This window comes from Drosophila novamexicana, unplaced genomic scaffold (assembly GCF_003285875.2).
Source record: "Drosophila novamexicana strain 15010-1031.04,08,12 unplaced genomic scaffold, DnovRS2.1 tig00000387-arrow-pilon, whole genome shotgun sequence".
NCBI classification, from domain to species: domain Eukaryota; kingdom Metazoa; phylum Arthropoda; class Insecta; order Diptera; family Drosophilidae; genus Drosophila; species Drosophila novamexicana.
In genome coordinates this window covers 5,092,199-5,102,421 of record NW_020824800.1, presented here as the reverse complement: position 1 = coordinate 5,102,421, position 10,223 = coordinate 5,092,199, and the positions used below count along the sequence as shown (strand labels likewise).

At 40.0% G+C, this 10,223-nt stretch overlaps 3 protein-coding genes across 4 annotated transcripts; all 3 read right to left on the bottom strand.

Annotated features, from left to right (window-relative positions):
- Positions 1-1,197: 1,197 nt before the first annotated feature.
- LOC115759994 (protein croquemort) lies at positions 1,198-3,388 on the bottom strand. Of its 2 annotated transcripts, none has more exons than XM_030701150.1 (4): positions 2,960-3,388; positions 1,831-2,627; positions 1,570-1,663; positions 1,198-1,508 (listed from the first exon to the last, which is right to left on the bottom strand). In XM_030701150.1, the coding sequence occupies exons 1-4, from the start codon at positions 3,386-3,388 to the stop codon at positions 1,323-1,325; spliced, it is 1,506 nt and encodes a 501-aa protein (XP_030557010.1). In that variant the 3' UTR covers positions 1,198-1,322. The 2 variants fall into 2 exon arrangements, with proteins under 2 accessions (XP_030557010.1, XP_030557011.1); XM_030701151.1 differs by lacking the exon at positions 2,960-3,388 and adding an exon at positions 2,689-2,777.
- Positions 3,389-4,157: 769 nt separating this feature from the next.
- LOC115760013 (protein croquemort) lies at positions 4,158-6,057 on the bottom strand. The gene is made up of 5 exons (XM_030701175.1): positions 5,914-6,057; positions 5,549-5,851; positions 4,671-5,482; positions 4,521-4,611; positions 4,158-4,461 (listed from the first exon to the last, which is right to left on the bottom strand). The coding sequence occupies exons 1-5, from the start codon at positions 6,040-6,042 to the stop codon at positions 4,270-4,272; spliced, it is 1,527 nt and encodes a 508-aa protein (XP_030557035.1). The 5' UTR covers positions 6,043-6,057; the 3' UTR covers positions 4,158-4,269.
- Positions 6,058-7,892: 1,835 nt separating this feature from the next.
- On the bottom strand, positions 7,893-10,010 carry LOC115760175 (phosrestin-2). Its single transcript, XM_030701399.1, has 4 exons — positions 9,802-10,010; positions 8,227-9,034; positions 8,037-8,166; positions 7,893-7,967 (listed from the first exon to the last, which is right to left on the bottom strand). The coding sequence occupies exons 1-4, from the start codon at positions 9,908-9,910 to the stop codon at positions 7,920-7,922; spliced, it is 1,095 nt and encodes a 364-aa protein (XP_030557259.1). The 5' UTR covers positions 9,911-10,010; the 3' UTR covers positions 7,893-7,919.
- Positions 10,011-10,223: the final 213 nt, after the last annotated feature.

Genomic DNA, 10,223 nt, shown 5'->3' with positions numbered 1-10,223 from the left:
ACCAATCCAATCCAATCCAATCCGATTTTAGTTGATTCGTTCGTATTAAATAGCTCTCGGCCAAAATGCCAGCAAATGTGCATAAATAAATAAATGTAAATCATGTTTGTAGCAAAACACATATTTGTCCGGGCATTGGGCTCAGTATGTTTTCTGTTTTAAACAGAAATATATTTGACTGCTAAAATGCAAATAAATTTGCGACCTAATTAATAATGCTGAAAGATATTCATTTTATTTTGATTTCAATGCCTGGAATGCTTTAAGAACGTGTAATCATATTTATTAGTGTTAAACGAGTCTTAAAAGTAAATAATTTTAATAATATAAAATTCTTATTTATTGATTTGGATAAATAATAAACTCTTGACATTGTAATACAAATGTTTCAAAAGCTTGAAGATATACTTACTACTCATATTCTATATGAAATTCATGTCTATATTTTAATAACCCAGAATTGTTTTTTCTTTTACATATAAAATATAAATCCTTTCAGACTTTGTATACAACATTTAATCCATGTCTTAACTTGAATGCAAACTGGTATTAAAACTTAAAATTTATTATGCTTTAAGCCTTTTCAACAGCAGTTTTTTCTTAAGATTTTCGTGATATTAAGTTGCAGAGCTTAATCATAACTTATGTGTATTTATTAAAGTTATGGCCAACACATACTTGCTGCCATATAATTTTCATATTTTCATACATTGTTTAACTTGCAACGCCGCCCACTTCCTGAGCTTCCTTAGCTACTTGCCAGCTGCCCCACCAACCGCACTCTACCCCACTGAGCTCTTCGACAACAATGTGTGTGCAAAACGTAAGTTTGCGTGCCAGGCGCATATAAATTAGCCGCTTATAATATTCTGTTGGCATTTTTCAAATTTCCAGTTAGCAATTTGGCTGTGGGTGAGAATGTGTGTGTGTGTATGTGTGTGCGTGTGTGTCTAGGTGAAAGAGTTCGTACGCCGTAAAGTATGCAGCTTACGTGCTCAAGGTTTTTGCCTGTGCGCCGCCAGGCACCGCACACATCACGACAAATATTATGAAACAAAAGCTAAAAACAATTATTAACATATTAATAAATTTTAGCATATCTGAGAGGCCATAATTTTGTGTAATTCTAGACGAGCTCAGCTGGGCAACACCTCAAGGAAATTGGCCAAAAAGCAGCTGCACGCCAATTTGTGTTAGGAATTTCATTTTTATGGCGCACTTCAATTAATAATAGCCTAATATAATCACTTCTGCACTCAAAATAAACCTAATAATAACAGAAAACAGTCGTTATCTCAAAGAGAAAACAAAACACAGTCTTATCAATATTTGCTGCCGTTAACGCAATCGCCTTCAATTACTTTTACTTTCGCGCTGTCTTCAGTTTTCCACTCATTGTGCCATTTATGTTTTTTACTCACGAGCACGCCTACAATCAGCATGATGAGGCCAATCAAAACCAAACCCAGTCCCACGAATTGACCAATCTTGGGCACGCTTAAGCCCAGCTGTAATTGAATGTGGCATTTAGTAATGCGCACACTTGAGATAAAACAGAAGAGCACCAACCTTAAGCAGGCGGATCAGATCATCACCCAAGTCTGCGTGAAGTTGAACTACAAACAGCGGCGCATAGTGATCATAGGCCACATCCTTCAGGTAGCTGAGAGAGTGAGAGAAGATTAGTATAAAGCCAAATACCAATACAGAAGTAGCGAATAATTTGAAGAGCATGTGAAAAAAGAAATACAAATAAGCATAAATATTATATAATATGTAATATTATAGTATAGAGAGAATAGTATGAGGAGATCGTAGAGCTTAACTCACTCGATGGCCTCATCGCGCTGCACAAGTACACTGATCATAACTTGTCCCTTCAGGCTTAGCGGTATGCCTAGCGTCGGCTCCATTACCACATACATGCCATGCTCGAAAGGATTCGGCTGCAAGCCCGTCGTATTTCTCCTATAGGACTCATCTGTCATGTAGAAGTGCGGATGCGACATGTAAATGGGACCATGATAGGCGGCTGGTGAGAAATCTAGCACACCATTCAGCGGACATTCCTTTTTGGCAACACAAAAACATTTCGTATCCGGCGCCAGTTGGCCGTTGTCGAAGCTCAGTTCGCTGGTCTCGTAGCGCCAGGCATCGATGCCCTGCACAGTGACATTCGCCATGCTGTACAGATTTATGTATCGCGATGCATCTGACAAAAATATGGAAATTGTCTCGTGCCACCGACGACCCGGCGCCCACAGCTCGCCCGTGCTGCCATTGACCTTGCCACACTCGCCCTCATAGTAGCCCGTGTGTGCGGTGCCATTCCATAGCTGCAGCTCGCCCATCCGACTGAGATCCCCGTGGCCCGTGTGTATGGTGAAATTACCCTCGGCCGTCTCAGAGTTGTTGCGCATATAGAACCAGCCGAAATGGTCACTGTACAGTGGCAACAGCGGCGAATGCAGACGCTCCACAAAGTCAATGAGCTCATGGTAGAAACCATCGAATAGCCACTGTCCAGCCGTGTAGCTCATGTAGGTGCCACCTCCCTCACGATTCAGCGCAAAGTTCATAATCTTGCGCAGCGGGCGACGATATTTGCGCACATAGCGGGCGGCCGTCTGCGAGTCGGGATTAATATAAGTCAAAATGCAGACAAAAAATACTCTGGCATAAATTTACATAACAGAGAGAAGGACAAAACTCGGTAATAAAAACAAATTGAAAACTTGGAGCGTAGACAAAAACTTTAGAAAATATTTAAGCGCGGATTGAAACTAGAAAAGTTATTTATCTGTGTGTACTAGATGAGAACATATACATATATCAAATATGATGATTCTAGCTGTTATCTAAGCAAAATGCTAATCGAATATCGATATTTATCAATTTAAAGTGTAGTCATCAGTAAATCCTAAGCTGATAATATATTTATGTCAGAGTTTTTACTCACCAGTGTTGGAAAATGTGGAGTAACAATGACATCGTCGAGACTACCCTTGGATTTCTCTGGCACAAAGTGCCAAACTCTTCGCCCGTAATAGGTTACCTCCGGCTGTTGCCACATAAGATGCACCTTCTCCTTGTAATCACTGAACGTATATGGTCCCAGCTGCTCAAAATTCGGTTTCACTTTATCATTATTCAAATCCTCTGGATTGGTCCAATTGAAGAGATAGAAGGTGCTATAGACCGGTGTCGGTGTGGTCACCCAGCGTTTGTACATAAACGAATTTGCCGACAGGGGCAGTATGTTACGGATCCATTGCCGCGACAGACTGGGCCAGGCTGAAAGCAGCACAGTGCCTAGTATAAGTAGAAAACTGCCTAGGCCAAGGACCCAGATCTTTTGTTGGCGCACACTGCAGCAGTTGCAGCACATTTTGCGACTGCTGAATAAACTCAAGAGTTACCAATGTTTATAGAAGGCAGCGAGTTAAATGCTCTGATTAGATTAAAACTTATATATAGTGGATTCTTTTAATTGGATTCTTTTAATGTTGTTTTTAGTATGCAAATATGCTTGATTGATTAGATTGCTTCAATGCGATAATTATAGTGATTACTTAAGAGCAGCTAACTAAGAGTGCAGCAAAAAAACAACTCTATTAATTCATAAACTTAGGTATGTTTTAAGCACGATAAGTGCCACCAGATTAGCGGCGAATTTTACTATATACATTTGACTTTTACATAATTTGACATTTAGCAGTTGCATATTTTTTGGCTGCTTTGCTTAAAATTTCGTGATCTTTAAAAATACAAAAAATATGTCGCAGTTTTTTTTTTTAACAACCGAAAGAATAACAAACATTTTTACAGTTCCTTTAGATGTAAGATATTTATCAAACGGCGTTTAAGGTAACTGTAATCATACCATCGCCAGATTTTTAACAATGGAAAAACTGAATATTTTTTCATATATAACATTATTCCTAAAGATCCCAATTAAAACTGAAGCAACCTGGAGCTCTCTAGCAACTATCGGTTCCAAATACAAGTTAAGTAAAACTATCCGTATCTAAAGTTTTAAAACTATACAGTATGTACATACATACACTCAAACATACATAAGGTAACTACAGGCTCAGGACAAACAATTTTATAAAGAGATATTAATATATATTTTTTTAAATCACGCTTATTTATAAATTTGGAAAATTAATAATATGAATCACAATCCAAAAATCACTTTTTGTTATATTTTTAAATGTTTGTGATGAAGAAAAATTAAAATGCATCAGCTTTGTTAAGCTCTAAGCATTATTTTGGAACTGTTTCTGGGTCAGTTGAGTTTTCTGTGTCTGCATTGATAAGTGCCGCCCTATCAGCTGCCGCCTGTCCATACCACTTGCGTTTGAGAGTGAGGAAAATTCCGACAGCCAAAAGGATGCAGCCCAAGCAGAGAAAGCCAATGCCAGTATAGCGTCCAATTGCGGGTAGACTTAATACCAGCTATAAAGAAATGTCATGAATAGACTGCAACTGGCAATGGATATATATATAGTAGTTGCCTTCAACTCGGAAGCGAGCTCCTTGTTAATAACTGCTGAGCTGCCGGTTGTGAAGAGTGGCGCATAGAAGGTCGGTATGTCTTTTATAATGCTGTGTATTAGAGGAAGTTGTTAATATGTTTCCCTGTCAAAACTGAATCATGGACTTACTCGATGTCCGCGTCTGCTTCCATATACAATGAGACCATGATGGCTGCATTCACTTGAAGCGGTACACCAAGTTTGCGTTCCATTATGATGAAGAAATTGTCGCGTTCATAGTTTGGGTCAAAGCCAGTTATTGTGTTGGCATAACTCTCATCGGCATACATGAAATGAGAGGCTGATAGATACATGGGAGCGCCATCGGAACAGGGACCCAAGCTTGTGGCGCCCGACGCTGGACAGTTATCGGGCTGTTTGTCAACCGGACAATAGCATTTCATATCCGCTTGCCGTTGTCCATTGTCGAAGGTGTTCGGCGTCACCTCGTATTTCCAGCCCTGAATGCCCTCAATCTCATAGCTTTGGCCCGTGAACTCCAAATTGATAATGCGGCAGGTATCAGCTATGAATATGGTGAGTGCCTTCTCCTTTGGCTCGTCGGGGACAAAGAGATCTGTGGTGCTGCCATTGAGACGACCGCATTCGCCCTCATACCAGCCAGTATGATTTTCACCATTCCAGAATTTAATTTCGCCCATTTCCTTGATATCACCTACGCCCGTATGCACCGTGAAGGCGCCCTCAAACTCTTTGGAACCGTTTCGGTTTAGAAACCAGGCAAACTGATCCGTTTCAATTGGCGGCGCCAGAGGATTGTTCAAAGTCATTGCATAATGCAGAAACTCATCATAGAAACCTTCGAACAGCCACTCGCTGGCCGTGTGGGTGGCATAGAGTAAACCACCATTATCATTGAGCGCTTTGTTGAAAAAAAGCTTAATCAGTGAGGGACTGTCACGCATCATAGCCGCTGCGGCCTAAAAAAAGAAAACAAAATGAAAAGAAATCAACTTTGTACTTTCAGCATATTTAATATTTCTCACAATCGATGGTAGATGTGGCACCGTCACCAAGTCCGTTTGCTTGCCACCGGAGAGTTCCTCCTCCCAGAACCAGGTGCGATTAGGCTTGAAGGTCACCGTATTATTCTCATGCCATTCCACATCCATTTTTAGGCGTTCCTCTCTATAGACATAGGGCCCCAATTGCTGAAAATTTGGCTTAACGCCATGCAGCTTCACCTCCTCCGCGTTAGTCCAATTCCACAGATACATATTCATATAAACGGGTATGGGCAAATCCAGCCATTTCTCATAGGTTCTCGATGTGGGCGTCAGCGGCAAAGCCTTTAATTAATCGAGACTATTAGCATAGTTAACTCTATCTTGATTTCTTGGCAGCTACTTACCTTCATTATGATACTATCTATGAGAGTGGGCCACCATATTACAGCTAGGAGTCCCAACACTGTGAATAGTGATCCAAGGCCAAAAACCCAGACCTTTTGTTGGGTCACACCACAGCACCGACAGCACATTCCGACCACGTTTATATTCGGAATGCCTTCAACGAGCCCTATCGCTGGTTAACTAACCCATTAAGACCTAATCGCAACTGTTTTATTCTTTCCATATGCGATAATCACACCTTAATCATATTCTTTTCTATTTGTTTTGTTTTCTTTTCATTGATTATTCATTTTTAATTGTTGCTCAAGTTTATGGGCTTATTGAACGTCCAGATGTATGCACAATGCACTTAAACCAATTTCAACAAGGCCATTGGGTTTTCACGGCTACCTTTTCTTTTATCAGTCTACTGATTATAGATTATGAAACGCTGCCAACGACCTGGTAACAGGTGCGCCGTTTTAATCATGAATATACGATTTTTTTTTGCAAATGATATCGTTAATAAGTAGCAAAACGAAAAAACTTTCTTTTTCCTTAAAGTTGTGCATATAGGTATCTTTTAACATGAATATCAATGGAGATTGTGTTTAGCTTATTAAAAAAACCTTAAATCGTTGAGCCAACAGCGCCGTCTGATAGTAATATGTCTTTCTGCAACCAGTTGATAACAACAGGTGCTTAATCAGAAAAGTGCGTTAGGTATAACTATTTTTGTGTTACACCGCGTCAACTTGTCGCTAAATCAAGTAAAAATAAACCTAATCTAATCAGATACGCTATTTTCTCGGCTCTAAATGCATGCACTATAAATTGTCTAACCAGCCTCATATCGAAACTGTTTAATTGAAGTAGCACTAAAAATATAGGAATTATGTTGGTTATGGTGTAATCGCTCAATATTCAATTTCAACTAAATGCCAGCCACATTGATGCAGTTCATCAAATGCATTGTGTACTTTTGTATGCATTAATTTTGGTCCTCTACGAAATTATGTTTTGGGGCTGACATTAATTGAAATACACTTAGCCGCAAAAGTAAGCGTTGCGATTAGCATGCAGCATATTGATGTTATCAGCATGGGCAAAGTGCAAAATTTATACTCTGGCCATAATGATTCCGTATGCGGCATTTGCTTGCCACAATGCACTTGAATAAATGCATAATCTTAAGCATCTCGTATGCTGAGATACCAACCCTTGTGGCATCTGTGGCGGAATAATGCATAATCCAGCCGGCGTATTTGTGTGTGTGTGTGTGTGGTTACGTGCTTACTCCAATAATGAAAACTGTAGTTTGGTTTAGATGGAAGAAATAATTACATTAGCTTACACAATTACGTAAAATGTTGCGATGCAATTAAAACTTTTAAAAAAGTAGAACAGGTAAGGTAAGCCGAGATATTCCAAAAAATACTGAAAAGAATCGTGTTTTGGTCAACAACTTTTTTAACCAATAGATGATTACACTTTTTACCCGAGATATTAAAAAAAAAATCATCAAAACAGTTTTTTATTTTCGCACCGAGCCTGATTTTGGGAAAAAACGTTATCTAACCCCTTGATTTTTGGTCGATTTGGGTCAAAATTTAGATTTTCATTTTTTCAAAGCCAATTGATAGTACTGCTCCTTACGAGTCCAAAATGGTATAAAATTCCTAAATCTGACATTAATTGGCCGAAATATTCCAAAAATTCATCAAAAAAGGTTGACTTACAAGCGAATCGTTTTTTGTTTGTCAGGCAATTTTTTTTATATTTTTTTTAAGAATATTCAATTCAATTATAACATAAAATATAAGTTGCATTTATAGCGTTTATAATACACATACACACATATATTGCGAATAGATTTGTTAAGTAAGAAAAGTTACGACGACTGCAGTTCAGAACATTTCAGCAACATCAGCTTTGGATTGTTGTTAATATTATATAACACTTTGATTAAACATTTCTATATAAATATATGCACTTTGTATTCGATTAAGTTGAGGTAGCTGCATGTTTAGGCCTCAATGGATGCCTCAGCTTCCAACTGTGCCTTGCGGCTGGGCTGTACAAGAACACGAGAAAATAAGCTTTGGCAGAATTATCAGGGCTTAGTTAAGAGGCTGGTACCTACCTTAGGGTGCATGAGTATGAAGGGTAGCTCAGCGCACAGCTCGCCGCCCAGAGCGCCCAGAAAGAGCTTTACCTTAACCGCATATGAAACAATAATGCCGAAGGCATCACGAGCATCCTGACTGGCAATGCTGTGAAAGCAAAATTTGAGTTAAGTCAGCATTATTTTAGGGCTGGGAGGGGTTACTTACAGCGTGGTCGAGGCCAGTGCTGTGTCCTTGCGCTTGATATCGCCCTCAACGGCAATGCCAGCCCGATCACAATTGGCCACCAGTGTGGGCACCAGATACATGACCTTTTGCAGGCTGGAACCGGGGTTCAGTGGACAGCCCTCGCTGGTCTCCATATGGGCAATCGTATTGCGGAATTGTCCATTCTGGAAGAGTACCACATCGACGCCCTGCTGCACCATTGCCTTGACCTTCTTCACAACCTTGTTCGAGTTATTGCGTACACAAATATTGACCGATATCTTCTCGCCGTGATGATACAGCTGCTTGTCCAGTGTCACCTCCAGCTCCAGCTCTCCGGGTGACAAAAGAAAGTCCTTGCGCACCACCGTGCAGGGCTGCATGCCTTGCTTGGTGGGTGCATACTGCACCTTGCGTATGCCCAGGTTAATGGTGCTGCGTCTATGAGAACGATCACAATCATTCTCGCCCGTAAAGATCTTCACAAAGTATTGCACACCGCAGGGCTGGCTCTCATCGCTCGCCTTCTGCTGCAGCACCACCGAAGCCGGTGAGCTGGTAGGCATTTGCATGACAAAGGGGAATGCATTGGAGCCCAGTTTCTTAAGCAGACGCTCCTGCATCTTGGTCAGCTGTATGTCCTGCTTCTGGGGCGGGCACACCTGTTGCGAGACAAGCGTCAGCTCCTTTTGGAAACGCAATCCAATCATTTCATCATCTTCGCGTCCATAGCGAAAGTTGCACACAAGCTGCACGAAGATCTTGCGGTTCTGACGCACGTAGTCATCATCCAGCACAATGATCCCATCTGCAAATGGACGAACGAAATTAATTGAGCCAGATTTAACACACGGTCACGCCTAGACACGTCTTTCGCCCATATTACACGGTCGGTCAATTAACACGTAACTAATAAGCAGCTTTGCGGCTGTTACAGCTGTTGTCCATTGCATAAATTACGGCTTAATTTAATTAAAGCCCAAGCAGATCAACTGATTATGTTATGAATGTACAAATGGAGTTGGTTATAATTCGGCTCAAAATACATGGTTAATTTATTTCATATATACGATAACCCGTGTGCTTGCAAATTAGAAAGTCTGGGAGATAGTACTAGATTTATTAGGGTCTGGAAAAATTATAATAGTATCTTAAACTTTGCTGTAAAATGCTGCCAAATATTCCCAGGCTTATACATTATATCCCATTATAATACTGAATAAATTAAATTGTTTTTTGGAATATAAAATCTATATATATAATTTAATAATTGCATAGGGTACTCAGTAGCTGACTGCTGCTTATAATGAAATTATTCAAAAGTTGATTTATAATATACTACACTGTGAATATATTCCAATTTAATATCCGACTGTTTCAATCGACGCCTCATTAGAAATCTCTCACAATAAATGAAAACATTACTAAATAATAATCTATGCGTATATGGGATCCTAACACGATAATTGATCTATTTTTGCGATATCCCCATGATTATTAACTATTCCCTGATCTTGCCATATTCACAATCATTCCACAGATATTGCATTATTTGCCTTGCTGATGATCACCTACCGATCGGCTCCACTTGCGTCACCGAATCCACAAACTCACGCCTATTCATATAGAGCGTGATCATGTTGTTCGGCGCACATTTCTTAAAAACTTTGAAGTTTACAACCATTTTGCCGCGGAGTTTTTATCTAATCCAAAAAAAAAAAGAAGTATTACTTTGCCGGTCTAGTTTTATGTTGTTGTTAAATATTTCGAACTACGCCGCGTTGCGTTGTTCGTGTCGTTTTCAATTAGCGGCCAGCGACAATCCGTCATTTATACCTGGCATTCTCAGCGCCGCTGCAAATTCAATTAGCTCGCGTTGCTGCATCTTTTCCACAATCTAAACAATTTGCTGGTGCTGCTTTAATATGGCTTCCGGCGCTGACTTCGGCTTTGATATTGACATTGCTGCTGCCCCGACAACAATCGATGGCTGGCCA